Below are 20,800 nucleotides of genomic sequence, written 5' to 3'. Positions count from 1 at the left end.
ATAGCGCAGGTGCTCCAGCCTCTAATGGTCTTTGTGGCCTCCTCTGGACTGGCTCCAACAGGTCCACGTCCTTCTTATGTTGGGGGCCCCAGAGCTGGATGCAGCACTGCAGGGGGGTCTCACCAGAGCAGAGTAGAGAAATCTGCTGATTTCTTGATTTAGCAAAGAATTCAGCATTCCCTGTGTCCCAGAAGTAATCCTACGGCAATGAGGACCTGCCACGTGGGTCCCCCTTCCCACCACCAGCTCACCTACCAAACGGGACCAGAGAGTCTGGCACGAAGCGATGCGTGTCGGGCAAAGATATCAGAAACGTTTTGGGGTGAGCAGCCACCGAGCAGGCAGTTACGCAAGGTCTCGCCTGGTTTGCCCGTATCCATTGGGAAAAAAAAAAAAAAAAAAAAAAAATGTTGGAAGAATCGAGGAATGGTGTTTCGAGTCGTGCCAACCCCAGCTCCCAGAAGCTGGCAGGGGAGCAGCGTTGGCCAGGGAGTCGTGGGAAAGCCCCACCAGTGGTTGCTGGGAGCGGTGGCTGGGACGCGTAGGGGAGATCACACGCCGCTGTTGTCAGCCAGGCCCGGAGTCTCGCTCACAAAGTTGATCTTCAGTCAAGTAACTCTTGTCTGAAGTGAACAGGCCCTCGATTAAGGACAGAACGGGCTTTCAGTGAGAGTTTCTTGGCCTGTCCCTGTCAGCTGTGAACTTGTTTTGCTTGCTGAAGTAAATATTGTATCCACTGTGAATACTGGCTCCTGCAGCGCACAAAAGGAGCCCTTATTCTGCAGCTTCTCCTGCTGGGCAGGGTTTTCGTGTCTCTCCGGGCTCTTGCTGGAGCCACAAGTCACCCAAGCGAAGGGTAAACCAAAGGATATGGTCAGAGGTGGTTAATAAACGCGCTCTGCGCCCATGGGCGGTGGGAAGAGCAGGGCCCACGGGGCAGCAGAAGACACGAGGACCTGTTTCATTTCAGCTGCGGCCAGGAGATCGCTGAAGCGAGTGGGGAGAAGTAAGAAGCAGGTTATTTTGATGTGAAGATGCCGCGGCTGGGAGGTAGTTTGTACCTGCAGGTGACTTTGGAAGTGGCTTTTTCTGCGCTGTAGGGGTGGCAGCAGGCAGTCCCTGTTCTCCGCGGGCAACGCTGTACCCATTAACACAAATGCTTGAAGTGTGTAGCTCGTTATAAGCGTGAGAGATAATGTGAAAAGACAGAGTTGCTTGTATTCCTCTACGTACCTTCAGAGTTATCTTCTCCCTCCACCAGGGAGAGGAGAGGAGTTACCTTCTCCCTCTGCTCTCCTTCTTGCTTGAGTGGGCACAATATGGACATCGTGGCTGGCTTCCCGCACCATGGGGTGGGCAGGAGAGAGGACAATCGGTCCCGTTTGTGGGAGAACCTCGTGAAGAAAAGGGCTTCTTGAGCCCCTTTCCCTCCTCCTCTTTCTCAGACCTATGTTTGATACAGAAGGTTTAAGAAGCCCTCAAACCAGGACAAGGCTTTATCCCTCCAGCTGGAGAAGGACCTCGGTGGCAACGATGACTTAAGGAGCACATCTACAGAACACCAAAATTACCGATATTGCAAACATTGGCCCCAACCCTGCTCCCCTTCAATGAAAGTGGCTCCAGGTTCCCTGTCCTTCTCGGCCACCCTCTGCCCCACTCTATTCAAGCAGAGCCCGAGCCCACCGTCAGGAGAACCGCAACAAACCACCACGCTCCTGAAAGATCAGGAACTATATTTTAGTTTATTGACTGCAGTCAAGTTTTATTATGCCTCAAATAATTAAATACTGCAACCTTAAAAATACAGGCCAATTTACCAAAATAATTGTATTCTGAAGATTATGTACATATCATACATTTTACAGTATCATGTAAACTTTTTTTTATACATAAGATAAATCTGATTTATGGTAACTAGAAAACCCAAAAATACTCGCTGACAAAAATATTCCTATGAAACATAAGCACTGTGTCTGGGACGTTCAGGAAAATTGCAAAGAATGGAAACCAACCATAAAACATGATATAATTGAGTTAGTAGAAAAATGAATTAAATTACATTCATATAAAAAGTTAAACTAAAAACGTTGCTATGTGTCATTATTTAAAAAAAAAAAAAAAAGGGGAAAAAATCCCAAACCCTCTCCTTTTATATATTAACACACACTTTGACGGGGAGCTGCCCTGCGCCTCATTTCCAGCAATGGGGCGTAGCCTCGGAAATCCAGATTCCCATTCTCCTTTTAACATATATTAAATAACTAGGGTCTGTACCAATACAAATATTGTATATATTCATGCACTGGGATTACGTTGATAGTAGCCGACCAAGGCACAAGGTTTGTGTCGTTTCCCCTCCCTCCCCCCCCCCCCTTTAGATTTCGGCATGCGGGGCTAGAGATGGTTGCTGTTTAAGAAAGAACTTCTGTGGGATTTGTTTATAGTTCGATTTTCACACCAAGGACACAGAAACCCTTCCGGCATAGACTTAAAAATAAATAAGTAAAAGAAGGTAAAGACCTTACTTCAACGTCTTGCACCGATCGCGTCAACTCGGTTAAGATGCTTCAACCCTCTCTGCAGAAAGCACGTCACTGAGGCCACGTAGTTTGATTTCTCCGGTCAAATATCTTATATATTAACCTAGGACGACCAAATTGTTCCTTCTGGAAACGTTCGGTGGTGTGACAGCCGTAGTGTTTTGATTTGGCGTAATGGATCGTCAAGTTTAAATCATTTTCCAGCTCGCATCTCCTCTCCGCACGCCACCCCCGGCGTTATCTGCTGTGTAGTGCATGTAATTGAAGTACCTAGGTATGCTCGTTAAAATAAATGCATAATTTAACTGTATATAAACAGTTGCCAAAATTAACAGCTGTTAACCCGGCTGCGTTTGGAAGGCTTGTAAGACTTGCATATTTTATAACTGTTCTGCACCTATAAAAGGCCTGGTCCTGCAAACAGCAAGGCGTGTGCTTATCTTCAAGGATTTGAAGAACCTCATGAGATAATAAGGAATGAAGCTGCCCCTGGGGCTTCTGTGAGCGCTGGGGTGAGCCCGTGGTCACACACGTTGTCTCAAGGAAGACAGTGAGAGTTGGACTAACGGCAACTGGGTTTAGGCACTAGATATCTTCTCTCAGATGCTGAACGTATCTGAAATTAGACCAGAAACGTCTCTGTCAGGCTTGAACAAGGCGAAAGTGTGTTTCCAAAATGGCCTTTGTAAAACGTGCACCGAATTACAAAAAATTAATCCTGTGTGATGTCTGTTTATGTACAGCTTTAATAGAAAAGAAATCCTAATCTAGAGTATCAAAATACCGTATCCATATAAACATATGAGAGCATCTAATAGAAAAGTAAAAAGTGTAAAACAAAATATTTTTGGAAATTAAATATCCTGTAAGAGTTGTTGGGTTTATTGTGGGGTTTTTTTTTTGGAAAAAAAAAAAAACCAACAGGAATTTGTGTGCTGCAAAAAAAAAAAAATGAGGAGAACTACATCTCCCCTCGTCTACGAGTTTTTGCTGCAACAGCTCTGCCTTCCTCCTCCTCCTCTTCCTCCTCGTAATTCTCTTCGTGACCTTCTTTCTGGTTGTTCTCTTCTTGCATTTCCTGCTCTTGATCTGCCCCACCGTTATTCTTGTCGTCTGCCTGATTGGGGAGGAAAAAAGAAAGAATTGTAAAAAAAAAAAAATCAGATTCAGTGCAACTGCCGGTTTCCTATAGTTTATTCTGGGGCACCGAGACGGAGTTAAGGAACAGGAAGAGGGAATTGCTGGAGCTGACGGACAGAAACAGGAAAAGATTTCCAAAAGCCTCCAGGCAGCAGGCATGGATGTGAGGGTGGAAGGATGAGTTGGGACGTGAAATTTTAAGGCCTATGATCTAAAGCAAGTACAAGAGTTAGGTCAGGTCAGCGTGACGGGGTCACAGCTGTGGTGTCTCCTCGTGTCACCGCAACTGTGGGTTTCCACAATACTTACGTTTTCGTCATTTTCCCCATATGGCTCCTCAGCGTTGCGTTCCAGTTCCCGTTTCTTCTCTTCAGTCAAATCTTCCTGGATCTACAAAGCACAGAGATGTTCTGGATGTTTTAATTTCCTTTAAAAAAGTAGCCTGTGGCATAAATGTACACACTTTCACAGCTACACTTTTACAGAATGAAGATTCAAAAGAAAGGGAGGAGAGAGCACGGAGAGGTTAAAGGAGGGGAAAAAAAAACAACCAGTGAATAATCGGGAAACTCGTTGCTTCTGAGACCATATTTAACTTTTAACTACAATTTTCACAGACCCTCTCATCGTCAGCTAACGCAATCAGATTCCCATTCCATGTTTTAACTTTACACATATAGTATTTTCTCCTTGTCCTTCATGGCGAGAGTGTCACAACACAGCAAAGAGTCATGACCGACACTTCCACCCCGCTGTGGACTCCTACAACTATTTCACTTCCGATATGCCATGAAGGTATTGTATGTCTGTGTTTTCCCAGCAGCTGAGCGATCCTTCTGCCAACCGCTCCTGGAAAACCACAAAAGAGCAAGGGCGGATTGGGAGCAAAGAATAATCTCTTCCAACTCTGTCCTTGAAGGGAGAACAGAACACACTGAGTCTTTTCCAGATGTTCAGATCTTGATCTACCACTTCTGTCTTTTGTGGCAGCACTTTCCCTCATTTCCACGTCCCTTTCCGGTTAGATGCAAATTTGAAAGAGGCAAGATTTTTTAACTTGATTTTCTTTTGGAGAATGCTATTATGTACGTGGTGTCCTGCAAGACGGGTAAGATGCTTCCAGGAGGCCGTACAGCTCCCCCCATGGAAAAAAACCAGCTGTTTCAGCCATCTGGGAAGCGTTGGCCACTCAGTGCTGCCACCTACCCCTGCCACAAAGAGCGAGGACGAGACGCTGCTTTCTACAGGGCTCCTGTGGAAAATCAGCAGCAGGAGAGAATATTTAGCAGCTGCTTCCATCGGGAGGCAAAGCTGCTTGTGAACAAGTTGTGTGGGGTTCGGTGTCGCCGCCAGCGGAAGGGCAGCCATCAAACCTGGATCACTTTCAGGGATAGATGGGAAAGGTCTGAACAACAGCAATGAATAATTGAGTCAACCTACTAAAGAAACTGTTCCCGACTACAGCATCTTAACTCTTTCTTGATGGCTCATTCAATCACTGCTCACTCTTTAATACTTCCAGTAAGCACTGGTCATAGGCCTTTATGACACATGTATTAAATTACTTCTCGTAAGCCGAAAAGTAATTGCCAAAGGCCAACTATTCCCAGTTCCCGATGACCTGGTTTGATTTAAGTAACCGCATTTTGGACCGGTGAATTCTAAGTGCGTACCAGCTAATCTAGACAAAGTGGTCCCCACGAGGGACTAATGAGTAGCTGTTTCTATTGCTTTTTGTAAATCATTATGTATGAAGTACAAAATAGCGATTGATTAGGTACGCACTGAACAACTGCAGGGCAGCTTATGCGAGCACATGCATAATGAGCGTGGCATTCAGCATCCCAAGGAAAACGTCCCTTCCCTCCTTTTCTCCTCCAGTTCAAAGCAGAGTGCTAACAGCTTCCTGCCTGTTTGGCTCCACGAATAGCAGGGCTTTACAGAACTTGGATTGATTAGGAGGAGCACAGATAAATCAAAGTCAGAGCTAAGGAGTAAGTAAGTGCCCGAGAAAGCAGTTTGCCCAGAACAGCAGTGTGTGATCAGAGATGCAAAGTTAATGAGGTTTTCCGTGACCTTCAGAGGGTTTGAGGTTTTCTGGAATTTTTCCTTCTGTTGTGAATGGCTTAATCTTTTCAATTATTGCACAATTAATACCATGTTGCAGCGAAGACTAATGGATTGCAGCACGTAAGCTTGAGTAACACTAGATGAGTCCAGAAGTGGGCAACAGAGTAATGGCAAAGACTTTCTCGTTTCATAAAGTCAAAGTGATTTGCGTTCATTTTGCAGTTATAAAAGACACCACCGTTGAACGTTAATGGATATATATTATGCTGCCTGACTCCATATACGCCTTATGTCTGTTTTCTTACCTCCTCTTCTCCCTCTTCCTGGTATTGCTCATCCACATTATCTTCCTGCTGGTCCGGATTTCCTGCCATCTGCAGAAAGATCATATCAAAATTCAGTTCTACGTGCGTGCTTATTAACTTCGAGACTGAAGGTTAAAGCTTCTTGTTCTGGAACTAAAACTTTCTGTAAAGCTAAAGTAACAATAATAGCATAAGAAGTTACCGTGCGTTCATTAGCATTAATGATAGCCTGGCTACATGATTTAAAACTGCCCTAAATTAAAAAATAGACAGCAGATTATAATAAAAATCACAGAATAAAGCAAGATTTTTCCATACTAAGCGGGAAGACAATGAAATATCCCCACCGTTAAAGACCAATGCCATAAAAATACAGATCATCTCTGCCCAGAGGAGTTTCCAGGTTAAAGACGGTTGAAATGCACAGCGTTCAGTGGAATGGCCACAGAAGGAAAGTGACACCACCGCTTACAGCTGATCGAGTGTTGATGGCACCAAAGTGGCCCAGAAGGGACTTGTGCAAAGGCGTGAGGATTGTATGAACGGGTGTTCTTGCAGGTGCTTGTGGGAAGGTAAATACAGGGGCCCTGAGACTACAGAACCTCGCTGAGCAGAGCCAGTGATGAAAAAACAGTGTATCACCAGGAGTAATTCCACACGTGTCAAATATGGCTTAAGAGAGATCTTTACAAATCCAAGTTCAGTGGTCTCTGGCCAAGCTGCGCTACAGTGTCCTGAAAGAAGCCCCCCAGACCTTTACTGACCACTTTCCCTTTCCCTTTACTGACCACTAGGTGCTCTCCCACTCCCGGACGTCCTTGTTTGGGACTGGTTTGCTTGTGCTTTTCATTTTCATCTGGTAGATTTTCTTCTCTCTCTTGCTCGGCTTCCTCAAACTCATCTTCTCCCTGGTTGTTGGGGTCATCGGCAGGATTCACATCTTCCATGGCTGCTTTCTGTAATTTTCAGAAGCCAATGTTGAATACGTATTTTTATCTCATGGTCACATTCCATTCCACTTGAAAGCTACCCCAGCGTGAGCTACGTTAGAGCCAACTCCGTTCCCACTGAAACCAGCTGGAATCTCTCTACAGGCATCGGGGGCACTGGATCCAACCCCAACCAGTAGAGAAGCGTCAGCTCCTGAAAGAAAAAGTCCTTCAGCACCGAACGCAGACAGAACTGCAGTGCTGGCATCTGTCTGCTAAAAACCAGCCTGAAGCTGATGACTTACTTCACACAGGCTGTTGAATTCCTTTTGTTTACTGACTCTTTGATGACTGACATTGCCTGATAACGCCAGGTGAAAAAAGATAAGAGTTTCAACGCTCATGGCTCAAAAGAGCTGGTGTGATCTTGCAGTGCTGCTCTGTCCTGCAATATTGACCGTGTCTACATTTCTAATAAAACAACCCCCGCTTTTCATAATCCTTTGCCATTCGAAACCCGAGCACCTTCTTTCTGGTTATCACTCAGTAAAAGTGAGTAAAATTTCTGATATCTCTATAGCTGACAAGTTAAAGATCCTTTAGAAATACTTACTACCCAACTTAATTTGCTGAGGGAGAGGGGAGTAAAGGTGATACACTTGATGTCCCACACCACCCAGTAAGGTGGAACTTGGGGGGAGGCACAGGACTGAATGTCCTGCATCCAGATCTCTGTGCAGTCGGTACCGTGTTCAGCGCTGAACTACCTTCTCTTTCAGGATCTCACACTTCCTCTGGACTGACTCCAGCTGGTTTCAGTGGCTACCGAGTTGGCTCTTACCCTCTAAACTAACGACAGTATGAGAAACACCATCACCACTCTTTTTGACTGACCACCATTGAGTTACTCCCGTTATTTTTTTGAATCCAAGTTTACCTATTCAAGTCCCAGCTGAGTCCAAATCCTTTATTCCACCCAAAACACAGATCAAAGGAATGCAGAAAAGCAACTTGCTACCAACAAGGGACCTTTTATTCTTTATTTCTTCCCCCATCAGTAAGGACAACTTTAAATAGATCTTAGATGCAGTTTTAAACTGTCAAACCTGTCTTCTTAGCAGACCTCTGGTTCATCTTATTTCTGCAATGATGAGACTTGTGGGTTTTCACTTCAGCAGCGATCGCAATCCATAGCATCTTAATTCATACTCACTGAGTCACCAGCATGCTGATTTTCTACTTTGTGTTCTGGTTCTTGCTGTTCATTTGCATTATTTTGATCATCATCTTCACCTTCATCCTGGTGCTGGTTGTCCCGTTCATAAGCTGACAAATTTGTGATATTATTATTGTATTACAGCAGTTTCCAGTTAAAGAGTCTCCTATATACTAGCTCCCATATGTGCTTTCAGCAGTAGGCAGCCTTTACCTGATGATACAATCCTAACAGAATTGTTTTACTGGTAGTAGGAAACCGACAATGAAAGATTATACAATTTGAAGGGATCAAACGAAATCATAGGCAGAGCCAGGAATGTAACCAAGATCCACAAAGCCCTATACGAGTAGCTCAATCCTTTGAGGAATGTGGATATGATCTTTAGTAATCCCTGTATTTCACCCAGTCAGTTCAGCCAGTGTTATTTGAGCTTCTGGTTTTAAATTGCAAGTTTATATTTCACTTGAGTCCAAACTGGATATGAACTGAACATTAAAATCTTGCATGAAAGGCAGTGCACAGGGAACCCGAGAACACGGTAGGGACAGAAATTGTACCTTACCTCCTTCCTCTTCCTGAACGCCTTGCTCTTCTTCCCCTTGTACAATATCGTGGTCCATGTTATCATAATGAGCCTGTTGGCTGAGAAAATTAAATGCAAATACATCATTTCAGTTTCAAAAAAGTGTGGGTTTGCTTTAATAAACAAATCAACCTACTGCATCTCTGCCTCTCCCAGTTCCTCCCAGAATGGGTTCCAGTTTAGCCTTCCATTACCTAGTATTTTCTCACATCATCTTTCCTGAAAGACTTTCCTTAAGACTTTCTTGTCCTACTCTACCTAAACTTCCGTGCTTTCATTTCTCCATATCTCAATGGGATCTACCTTGTATTTTCAAAACTCCTAAGCTAGGACGTTCCATAATCAAAGCACAAATACTATGAACTGGAGGCAGAAAACCTCTCAGATAAACGGCCTTAAAGCCAGGCTACACGGAGCAGTTATTTTCTTGACTGAGCAGTTTTAGCTTTCATCTTGAAAGGGGTCTACTTGTGTGTTGGTCTTGCTGGAGTGAATATTTTAACTATCGATTTCTGAAAGGCTTTCTCATACCAAAATACTGTTAGAACGTGCATCGAGTTCATAATTAATATTTCAATGTTGCGGGAAAGAAAATTCAATGGGCTTAAGATTCCAAAAGACAAAAAATTGTCACTAACAATTTTAAACTAAGCAGAAGTATAAGGAAATACGATAGGGAGGGTGAAAGGCACGTAGAAGCTACAATGTCATGAATATAACTGCATTCACAATAACTTTATGACACTAACAGGGTTTGTGGGTTTCTCCTGAAATCCTGCTTTTGTCTCTACGACGCAAATAATACTACAGTCACCCTCGTCCAGAAAAGTCCTCAGGGATTTACTTGAAAACAGCATCTCACATTTAAGAGAAACTTTAGTTTAGGTACCTTAAAGCGTATCTGATACTGGGACTCCTCAGTACTACAAGATAATAGCTGCTTAGCGGAAAATAATTACTAATGTAAAGCAAGCTGTAAGACAAGGGGCGCTGTACACCAGAAGCCCCTAATCTCCCCCAAGCATGTGCATGGCAATGCGTGGCACTCATTACTCCAGACTTGAGAGGCTTCCACAGTAAAAGAAAAATAAAAGAAGGAAAAAACCCCTTAAAATAGCAAGATTTATCCTTGGAAAGGAGGAGATGAGGGTCAATGAATTCAGTTTCTGGGCAGTCTTGGTTTAAGGCACTCGACCAGCCTCTTTTCCAAGGTGGTACGGTGGAAGCCATAAAAGCCACACACAGACCATGACAAACTCATGTAAAAGAATTTAACCTTAGCCTGTTTTTGTAGAGTTTTTCTCCTTGTTCTGCCTGTTTCTGCAGCTGAAGCTCTTTTTCTTCAAGCTGTTGTTGCCGTAATAGCTGTCCCCGCAGCCTTTGCTGGTGTAGGGATTCCTGATGCTCTCGGAGCCGATTGGCTTCCTCTGCTCTTTGGGCTGCAAGATGCTGCTGCTCTAGTTGTTGTTCATAAGCTGCTTTATGTCTTTTTATTACAGCTTTTGTTGACGTTAGCTATCAAAGAAAGGTGTTAATCACAGATCAATCATAATTCCAAAGATCAGAAACAAGCAGGCACAAACACGTCACAAGAGGGAAAGATATTCAGGTACTACATGCAACAGGAAAAATTACAGCAAAGTTATGTTAAGTTTTCTTGTCTCTGCTTAAAGTTTAATTACTTTTTTTTGAACACAGACTGGAAGCCTCGGGGTGTTTGTGGAGGGCATGGGGAAGGAAGAAGAGATAATAGGCTGGGGACACCACGCTTTTCTTACACATCAATAATAATACCCCCCCCCCCCAACATATTACCAGTAAAAGGAAGTTTTGACCACTGACAATTAAGACAGCAAATATGTGTCCATTGATTTAACTGGTAATTTCAGTAGGGCTGCTTTAAGCCTTAATGGAGACACTGCACGTTTTTTAAAGCCAGTGACTCCAGTTTCCCAGCTTAACCTACTGCTGCTGTTCTAATCCGCTGCACTCTTCAACCACGGCTTCTCATCGCACTGGAGTTATCGAATTAATCTGCTGGGAAAGTAAGTGTTTACAAAGCCTAAGGTGAGATCAGTAAAATATATTTTCCACTGGAGATCCGAACGAGAATGTGAATCCAGGATTTGCTGGTTTTATTTAGAGTTGCACAGAGCAAGAATTGCCATTGCTGCGCACTGATTTCCCCTGGCTATTTTAGGCACGTTCATCCTGCAGTTAAAATTTCCTGTCAAGTGACAGCGAACATTTAGATGGAAATGTGTTTACAGAAGGTAGGTGTTTCTGACAAGGAAACACACTGCAGTTTGCTGAGATGCATCAAATTAGCGACGCAGCATCAAAGTGCTGAAGACAACTCTCTCCTACCTTCTTCCCATCAGCTACCACAGGCCTCAAATTTAAAGCAGGCGATGGGATTCATCCCGACTGCTCTTTTTTTTCCCATCTGTTGCTTTTTATCAGCAGAATTAATGCTCATTAAGGTGCATTTGGCAAGCACTTCAGTACGTGTGTGCTAAAGTTGAGCCTGACTCCTATGCATCCAAGTGCTCTGAATCCCAAACTTTCTATAAATATGACACTGATATTACCTAGAAATAGGCGAGTGCAGTACAGGGCCAGCAATGATAAGAGATACCTCCATTTAAACAGCAAACCTAATCAATTAGTAGAAAACAAAAAGAGCTCCGTACCTCTGGATGAAGATGATCGCCCAACATGTTGGTTTCTTCTTCCTTCTGTTCCTGGTTTTTCCACTCATGCTCTTCTGGTACTTGATCCTGTTCCTCCTCTAAGCGCTCAGGCTGACCTGCCTGCTCCATTTCTTCCTCTTCAAGCTCTTTTTTGCGTTCCTCTTCAACCTGATTAACACGTTGCTCGTCATCCTCTCCAGCTTCTTGTCGCTCCTGAATATTGAGTTCTTTGGTGTGCTGGCCCTCACTAGTCCTTCTCTGCGGATGAAAAGGCTCAGCTCTATCTTCTTTTTCCTGGGTATTTATTTCTTCTCTCTCTTTTGGCTTCTCATCCTGAAAAACACACACAAGATTGTGCGTGCACAAGATATTACGCATTTCATATTTTCAAGAGAGCCAAGGAGCAGATATGGATGCTTTTATTCCATAAAGGAGTGAAGCTGTAGTCAGGGGAGCCAAATTCCTGCTTTGGAACAAGCTGCCCCTCCTGCCAGATGGTGCCACCACCCGACCCTTGGCTCTGCAGAGCCACACAAGGTGTTGTGCGACTGCATCATGGAGTAGGTTAAGCCTTGGTTTATCTCAAGCGCAACAAAGCTATTGCAATTCTGTATCTACAAAGGAAGCTTGGCATTTGTATTTCCTCTGGGTTCTGCAGGCCAAGAACTCTTGTAAAACAAAACTACAACTGATATCGTCACTTCTAGACTTTACCCACAGCTTCGCTTTTGTTTCTTTCTGAACATCGGATAGCGTGCCCATTTCAAATATACTGGCTTAAGTATGTCACTGGTAACTTATAAAGACAATTTCTTCAGAACTTATTAAAGCTTTTCTGTAACACGAGATACCTAAAATTTTAAAGACCGCTTATTATTCAAAAAATTAAGATTTTTAGCAGCTTCTTAAAAGGGCTTACATAAACCAGTTGTAAGTGCATTTACAGTCATGTGAGAAAAGGTCATGACTATATTTTTCTCCTACTCCATAAGATTAAACTGTTCCTCACCACTTTACTCAAGAACTGACAGACATGGACAATTACACATAAGCTTCTACTGGAAGTTAAGCCCACAGCTAGGATTTTGCTGGGTAAGAACCACTTCCGATAGCGTCCGTAGCCAGTCAGTGCTTTATACCTCCTTATGCTCTTCAGCTTCATTGCGTGTCGGGAGGTCGCTGCGGGGAGACAGCGTTCGCACCTCCGGTTGCTCCTTTGGGTCTTCCGACTTCTCAGCCTGTCGGAAACTTGGCATTTTGTTGAGTGTGTCCTTCAACTGCTTGTATTCCTCCACCTGGGACTAAAGGCAACACATTAATTATAGTGCGTCCAAATCAATTTCTTAATAAAACGTAGTCACCTCAGAGTGAACTTGCTGGCAAGACACATGGTAGAAAGACTCGATATTCACATCAGAACAAATACCAGGGAAGAGAAAGGACGGGAAGTTTTAAAATCGGTTGTTTCCACGCACTAGATAGCATTCATTCATCACAATCTTTTCAGCCACGGTGCACATGCATACAAAAGATATCATAAAAGTCTCTGTGGGACAAAGACAAAGATTTGATTTACTCATGCCAAGCAGGAGAATTGTCAAAAGGGGATGATGCCGTTTTCTTGGCAGACTAAAGCGAGGGAAATCAGGAGCACCACAGCTTCTCCTTTACTGGTAGAAAGAAGTGCAGTTCTTCCAGAAACAGTAGCTTGAAAGTATTTACATGTCATGAAACTGCCAAATTCTCAACATTCAGACAGGTGTTACACAAGACAACAGCCAACACAGAGAACTGAGGCAAAGAAAGTCATAGAACACCTCTGGTGAAGAGCAAGGAAAAAAAAGAAAGAACAAAGAAAAAAAAAAAAAGAAGAAGAGAGAAAAATGTAAATTTCTAAAGTGTTCCTGAAATGCAACAGTAAAGTGTTGTAATTTGATTTGCTGTTTAACTTTGTACAAAATAGGATACTTTTGAAAAGCTTTTAAGTCCAGTATGAGACTCCAGACTGGCTGGTACCCCAGCCCCTGCCGATACAGCAGACGTACAAGAAAGATTATCTCAGAAAGTAACATTTTTGAGATGGACAGGGTTTATAAAAGCTGACCAGCTGCGTGTACAAAAGGTGGTGCCCCCCTGAGAGGGTTTCTCTGCTGCTCAGAGGAGGTGGTGGGTGTGTTTACTGCCCATTCTGAAGTCAGAGGCGCGTTTCACAATCTGTTTCAAAATTCAGGTTAAAAAACTGGCTACAGTTTACACTGGGTGACCGTGTGTGTCATTTTTTGCGTTATGTGGTATCATAGCAATCAATAGTACAGCAGACAGGCACGATGCATCGATGTACAATGCATAATACTCAAACAAAACAGCATCCACAGTGCTACGGATTGACATGATGCAACGCATAACAGCTCCGAAGCCAGACGCACCTCGAAGCATCTTCAAAAGACTAGGGCATCCGTTAAAACACACGGGCCTAAAAGCAAAGCAGAATGCACAGTAATTACTTTTGTCATTCCAGAGGGATAATTCTGTTTTTCCTGATTAACCTTTGGGGAGTCCAATATGAAATTTTAGAGGAAAAAACCAGTATTTACTTAGCAGGTGCCTGATTATTTTTTTCCCCCACTCACGGACCATGCAGGGATTAATATACTGAGATATTTAAACAGTGCACGTCCGGATCAGAATTCAACCACTCTGTTCCACTGCGCGAGTCGTTCTAAGCTGAACATTGTGATTCAAGGCCATAGCCCGAGAGGTATTAATACTGGCAGAAAGACAGGGTTTATAAAAATATATAATGAATCTGTCTGGCTGTTTGAGCTATGGAAAAGTACAAAGATTACAGTGCCTTAAAGATTCAGGTCACAAATTCATTAGCGCAGTATTGACTACTGATATTTAATGTCTAGAATACACTTAGAAATGGAAGGGTCACTTATCAAGCCGTGTTTCTAAGCAATAATCCCTTGTGAACTTGCTGCAGCTGGTTTGCAGGAGAAACTATGGAACTGTGCTAAATATCTTCTGTTCTGAAAGAACGTGCAGGAGCTTTTTCTTGAAGGAAAGGTTCTCCCTATGATAAATGCCACGTTCTGATTGCAGATAGAAAGGCTTTGTGCGACACAGGTTTTCGAGTTAAAGAACTGAATCAAAGCCAGGTGAAATACACGGAGCTTCTTCCCTTTAGATTTGGTGAACTTTAAATCAGATCCTGGATTTGCCTTTGTGGAATTTCGGATGGTCACAAATACATACCAAGTAGCTAATGTGGCTGGTGGGAGAAGAGCTTAAAATTAGCTGCCAGGATATTTTAGTACTGGAAATTATGATTCTTCATATATTTAGTCTACGAGGGACTTTCCTCCTCTTTCCCTAGTGTTTGAATATCTAAACATATTGACATGCCCAACAAACAGAACTGGGGGAAAAAAAAATCCAATGCTTTTAGTGTTGCTAATGATTTTGTGGACTGTGAAAATACTTAAATGAAGAAAATTAGTCAGGAATAAAAATAACTTCCCACTGCCTCATTGCCTTTCCCTCTGATCTTTCACCAATAGTCTTCCTCTGCTCCAACATTACTCCTACTCTCGGATTCCCTGTGGCCTCCACAGCTTGTACTGGCACAGCTGACTGAATCTGCAATAGCCTAGCAAAGGTTGCGCTTCATGGATAATTTACCTGAAAAATTACTTTTAAGAAAGAAAGGCGATGCTGCTGCTTCTTTTTAAGTAATTTGAGTTCCACCTGGAGTTTACATTCCTGTGTATATACTCTCCCTCTGTTGCACTGATGTATATCACCTTGTAAACCTTCCGGCCATACGCAAATAGAGGCTTTACAGTATACAAGCGTCCAGGTCTTTATAATGATACACGTGTGTCAGGGGGGATGTTAAACTAATAGAAGTTCTTATCAGAGAAGACAGAGAAAGAAAGGTATTCGACAGCTCTCATGGAAGCAGAGATACTCTTCTTATCAGTAATACATGCACTCCTGGGCCTAAAATACAGCTTTTTATTTTTCGACAGCCCTAGAATTCGTTGCAGCTTCTTCTTAAGAGCAACCCTTTAACTCATGCACTCCCCTGCAGCGTGAGCACGGCCCTAACTGCGGATTCCCCAAGCGAGAGGCCACATGCAGAACGTTACAGTCAGCTGAACCAGGAGAAACACGTTTTAGGAAGGTTAGAGCTAAGTAGAAGCTGCTTTCCTTTCTGACCTGTGCAGCAGCTAGTGCACTCTTGTGGTCTTCCAGTGTCACCACAAGCTGGTTGTGTTGGGAGAGTAAGTTCTTATGCTGTTGCTACACAAAAAGAAGAACATTACACATTTCACATAAAGTTCATTCTAAAGGTAAATTAGGTAGCCTGGGGGGGATTTTGAAGTAGGAAGATAATTCAATTTATTTCGAAAAGAAAATCCTGAGTTGGAATGACAGCATTTATTTATTTAACATGGAATGCATATTAAACAAGCAGAAAAAGAGAGCATGCCAGGAAAGAAACTTTTGGAGGCCAGAATTTGTGTAACTAAAGTAAAGTTAAAAGTTGGAGTAGATGTTGATGAACGTAAAAAAAAAAAAAATAGAGCCAGAAAATATTCATTTCAGCAAACATAGTTTGCCAAAATACAACTCCTAACTTGCAAAGTCAAATTTCCAATTCCAATTTTGATACTAAATACTTCTCTTCCAATTCTTCTGTTGTTTTGGGTTTTTTTTTTTGTTTGTTTGTTTTTCAAATGAGCATGTACCTAAACTGCAGGTGGCAAAAGACAAGAAATCCAGTTCAGCCATATTCCTCTCCTTTTTGCCACATAACAGAAAGCACAGGTCTTCAGCACAGCCCAGTTCTGGCTTGTTAAAACTGGGGAGAATTTTTCTTTTTCCTAATGGTCTTGAAAGTTCTCCTCTAAGCAAAGCCTACCTTGACATCTTGTAGCTGGGTGTGAATGTCTTGGTGAGCTTTTCTCAACTGCCTGTTCTCCTCCCGTAAGTTATACAGGGATTCTGTTTAAAAAAAAATGACATACAGAATTTAAACCCAGTCGGATTTATAATACTTGATTAAGCACCGAAATTAAGACTATAACAACAAACTAATAAAATCCTACACAACAGTAATAGTAAATAGTATAGTAAACGTGGATTACAGTAGCTGTATGGCTTCTTTACGTTACATCTCTCCCCAGCCCTATAAAAAGCTTTACATTTTCAAGCAGAAAAAGGTAAAATTTCACTAAATTTTATATTAGCGCACCCAGTCTGCAACTGGAATTATGCATCGCTGTTCCTGGTGGGGACTGCAGACAGCAAAAATCATTATGATAATTTGAATCTTTAAAACACAGAGAGAAAGGCACCCTCTTCTCTTCCTCCACGTTGCATCTGGTGAGTGAGAATTTTATGTCGTAGGACTAAGCCGTTCTTTGGGAAGAGATGCCCAGATGGCCAGCATACTTAAAAAGCTTTACATTCTGGGACCAGGGAGAGGGGCTTCTTTTCCCTACTCCTTACATTATGTTGATGTGGAATATTGCAAGCAGACACCGACAAGCTCTCCCCACACTCCAGACTGCAATCTAGCCCCGTCCAAGAGCTAAGCTGTGTGACTCCACTGGTGCGGTGCCAAGGCAGAGCTCATCAACACAGCCTCTGCCTGCAAAGTACTCCGCAGACAAAACTGCAGACAGCTCCAAAACCAACTCATGTGTTCGGGACACATGGCAGAAAGCGGCTGAAGGCTCTTGGCAGGGAGGGCCCTGTCCTTTTGTTCTATGCAATTGTGTAATTAGGATTGACGAGGTCTGCAAACTGCAAAGAATCTCTTTAATAGGGAATTGGATGCTGAGTGAAAAACGGATGCTTCATCATCCAAGTATACACGTGCAACAACGGCTCGGAGAAGCCGGGAGATATGAGAAAACTAGGTCTAAAATGTACGTAAAGTCACTTCATAGAGACACAATTACAGGTTTGACAGATGTGGCAAACATTCTTAGATTACCCTTTTTTGTAAATGAAAGGCAAAGTGGCAAATCTATTTTTCCAGGTTTATAAAAGTCTTAGAACTAAAAATGAAACATTGGATAAACCATCCTCTGACACTTGATGGGCTTTTAAGTGCTGTGTTTCTTGCTCTTTCTCTAATCTAGATAGAACAGGAAGCACACACAGGAATTCAGAAAGAGGCCAGAGAAAAATCAAGAAAATGTAACTTATCAGGAGGGATAAGATGTATAAATGATGCGTTAGTGAGAACAGATAGGATGCCTTTCTGTCCCGCATCACTCAAAACACAACGACAAATACACACTTTAATGCGGGCAGGCAGACACAGCTTGCATATACCCTTCAGCTTAGAGATCTCCTGCTCTTTTTCCTGCTGCAGTTGTAAGTATCGCTCCTTGTGATCGCTGAATGTCCTGCTAAACTCTTCTCCTTGTTTTCGGTGATCTTCCTCGAGCTCAGCATGCTGTTTCTTCAGTTCTTCGTGTTGACTCTGCAAATACCAAGTTGGACACTGGAACGGTTCTGTATCTGCATATCTGGCTAATATTGTCTTTGGCAATTTGTTAAATGACTCTAGATGAATAGGAAGCATTCAGAACAAGAAGTTTATTATTCAAAGCATGCATATTGCAGCTCCTCTCCAACACAAAATGATCTCTGTGATTAGTCTCCTGTTCTAGGGCGACATCACCTCACTCTCCAGTTGTACTGTCCCACTGGGAGCTGCTGAATGTGTTTAAGAAATTCCTTACATGCCAAACTATGTAAAGTCTGATAAAGTCAGCGTTCCACACAAGTAATTGCATTTGATAAGATTGAATTACCCACTGGAAAGCCTGACTAGGAAAAACTGCACTAAATCATCTTTTAATGGTACTGTTGTAAGAGGAAGGCACCCTCCATGAACTGACATTCTGGGGCTGTATCTCCCTGACACAGCAGAATACCAGTGTCCTGTGAAACTGGGTATCCCAGTTACCCACCTTCAACATCTGGTGTTGCACGCTCAGTGCACTGTATCGGCTATTTGAGTCTTGCTGTAAAAAAACCGAAAACACTGGTGTTAAATGGAGCAACAGTGTCATTCCTCTAACCTCTGTACATGCAGTTATTTAGGAGTCACAAGCCAAGGGACCTAACTCCCCAGGAAACAATTAATCTCTCCACTGGCTTTGAACCACAGCAAGCACATACACTGTACACTTACTGCAGCAACAATGTATTTTAACTCAGCTCCCAAACTGCTCCCCAGTTTCAACATGAAGTAGCCATAAAATCCTAATTTACTCGCTTTATAACGAGTTCTCTACAGGTCTCTGGGTCCTCTGCCAAACACAGCTTTCCTTCTGGCACTTGGTATATAAAACAAAGTTTCTTGATGTTTTTATACTTTCCAGTTCAAAGACCGTGTGTTAGAAAGTTGTCACTGTCCTTCCCCGCCGTGGACTAAGCTACAAAAAGATTTCTAATGCCTTCTCATTCTCCCTTCCCCTTAAAAATAGTAACATTATGTTTGAACTACCATAATATAAACAGGAGGATATTTTCTAAATTAATTTTCTGGAAAGATATTAGTATCTCCTATTATAGCTCAAATAATTAGGAGTTGCAGAGCACTTAGGCATGCAGAGTAGAAATGTGCTAAGTGAGAGCTCTTTCAATTAGTATTTTGTAAGACCTCTTCCTTTGAACAGCTATAATTGCAAAGCATTTCCTTCTTCTTGTACCTCAAATAGCATCACATATTAAAATCCTGTACCAGGAACGATGACTTACCCTTCCTTTATTTAGTGTTTCCTGTGCTTCTAGTTTATAAACAAGAAAATCTAAAACATAAAAAGGAAAATACTGGTGAAAAAACCCGGAAGATTAGAATCTGTACTTAAATAACATAACTGTTGCTTATATAAATTCTCTTAAGAGCTGAATGCTTATGCAGTTACGATTTTTTTTGGAAAGAGACATTTATAAATCATGTTTTCTTGTATTTGGATAAAAAATATGTACTTTAAGCAGTGTGAAGTCTAGGCTAAATTTAATAAAACAAAAATTTCTCCTTTTGTTCCCTGATCCTCTTTTCAGGATTTGAAAACGCCGACTCACCTTTGCCAGAGCAATGGGACAGCTCTACACTAGATGGCACCAGAAAGCTACCCAGAATTGCACGGTAAGAATACCTTCTTACACATTCTTAAGCTTTGCTGAAGAAGTTATTTTAATTCAGCGGCTGAGTCCCCAGTTTTAGGAAGAAAACAGGCTTTACTCTGAAATTTGTAGTGAATTTAGAACAAAAGACTCATAGAAAACTCAGAGGACTGCATTCTGCTGAAGGTTCGTTGAGGGCAGCTGCATAAGAAATACGTGTGCCAACATTTCCCCCTCACACACACAGAGAACTTAAGTTTTAATCAGAAAAAGGTATGTAAGTATGTGTTTACCCTTAAGCATATGCAAAAACACTGATTCAGAGTCTAATTTCACATTGAAGGAATGCAGGAAAAGATCTCATGGTTTTGGCAGAAGTTTTAAATTTTCAGAATGCTGGAATAGGATTTACACATGCCCATATTCCACATATGTGTTTGGTTTATGTACATGGATATACATGTATTATCTGTGTGTACTATGCCATGTTGCAGTCATCTGTAAATAGTACTAAAAGGATGATTACTTTTTAAAAAGATTACATAAATAAATAAGATATACTAAAAAGACAACCACAGGTCTGCCAAAGTGGTCCTGCTAATGCATTACACATTTTTTAACTCATTTAAAATTGAACAAAATACATCTGAAATTACTTTCTAAAACAATCAAGTTATATCAAATGTCAAAATGAAAAGCACGGTTTTACCTTCTTTCGCTTTCTTATGTTCAAGCCTTTCCTTTTGTAATGACTTTTCTAATCTTGACCTGTGCTCATACACAACTGAAAAGAGAAATTTTGTACACAATTAATTTAGAAAGTAATACATACAAAAGCCACCACCCACTCTCAGCACACTCAGAGAGCACTGGCACAGAATGTATCAGGAAAATACAAGTGGAATGAGGTCAAAGGACTGTTTGTATCATTTGGACAATAACTTTTTTTTTTTTCTTTTTTGCATGTTTTATTGATCCTGAATTCTGGGTTATTTCCCTAGCACAGACACAGAATGGGACAACCGTTTGAGTGATTTGTTTATGGAGACAGCCACGGCGGAGCTCCATGAAAGCTACTAAATCCTCTTTCCTTCTTAGGTGTGCAGGTGCGCATTTTTCCCTGCTTTTGTTCTCTCCTACCTTGTTTGTAAAGAGACA

At 42.1% G+C, this 20,800-nt stretch overlaps 1 protein-coding gene across 2 annotated transcripts in view; it reads right to left on the bottom strand.

Annotated features, from left to right (window-relative positions):
• Positions 1 to 3,267: 3,267 nt before the first annotated feature.
• GOLIM4 (golgi integral membrane protein 4) overlaps positions 3,268 to 20,800 on the bottom strand; it is a 32,870-nt gene continuing 15,337 nt past the window's right edge. The window contains exons 2-16 of one of the 2 annotated variants that reach the window (XM_074153529.1): positions 20,352 to 20,426; positions 19,274 to 19,323; positions 18,481 to 18,534; positions 17,837 to 17,987; positions 16,413 to 16,495; positions 15,707 to 15,790; positions 12,622 to 12,783; positions 11,483 to 11,815; positions 10,066 to 10,304; positions 8,769 to 8,848; positions 8,201 to 8,313; positions 6,847 to 7,014; positions 6,059 to 6,127; positions 3,993 to 4,073; positions 3,268 to 3,660 (exon numbers count right to left, since the gene is read on the bottom strand). In XM_074153529.1, the coding sequence (XP_074009630.1) occupies positions 3,505 to 3,660; positions 3,993 to 4,073; positions 6,059 to 6,127; positions 6,847 to 7,014; positions 8,201 to 8,313; positions 8,769 to 8,848; positions 10,066 to 10,304; positions 11,483 to 11,815; positions 12,622 to 12,783; positions 15,707 to 15,790; positions 16,413 to 16,495; positions 17,837 to 17,987; positions 18,481 to 18,534; positions 19,274 to 19,323; positions 20,352 to 20,426 (1,898 nt within the window). In that variant the 3' untranslated portion in view covers positions 3,268 to 3,504. The remainder of the gene's footprint in view (positions 3,661 to 3,992; positions 4,074 to 6,058; positions 6,128 to 6,846; positions 7,015 to 8,200; positions 8,314 to 8,768; positions 8,849 to 10,065; positions 10,305 to 11,482; positions 11,816 to 12,621; positions 12,784 to 15,706; positions 15,791 to 16,412; positions 16,496 to 17,836; positions 17,988 to 18,480; positions 18,535 to 19,273; positions 19,324 to 20,351; positions 20,427 to 20,800) is intronic. The other variant, XM_074153531.1, reaches the window with a different exon arrangement.

This window comes from Numenius arquata, chromosome 9 (genome assembly GCF_964106895.1).
Source record: "Numenius arquata chromosome 9, bNumArq3.hap1.1, whole genome shotgun sequence".
In the NCBI taxonomy this organism is placed as follows: Eukaryota; Metazoa; Chordata; class Aves; order Charadriiformes; family Scolopacidae; genus Numenius; species Numenius arquata.
The sequence above is the reverse complement of the archived record's forward strand: the minus strand, read 5'-3'. Positions and strand labels throughout refer to the sequence as shown.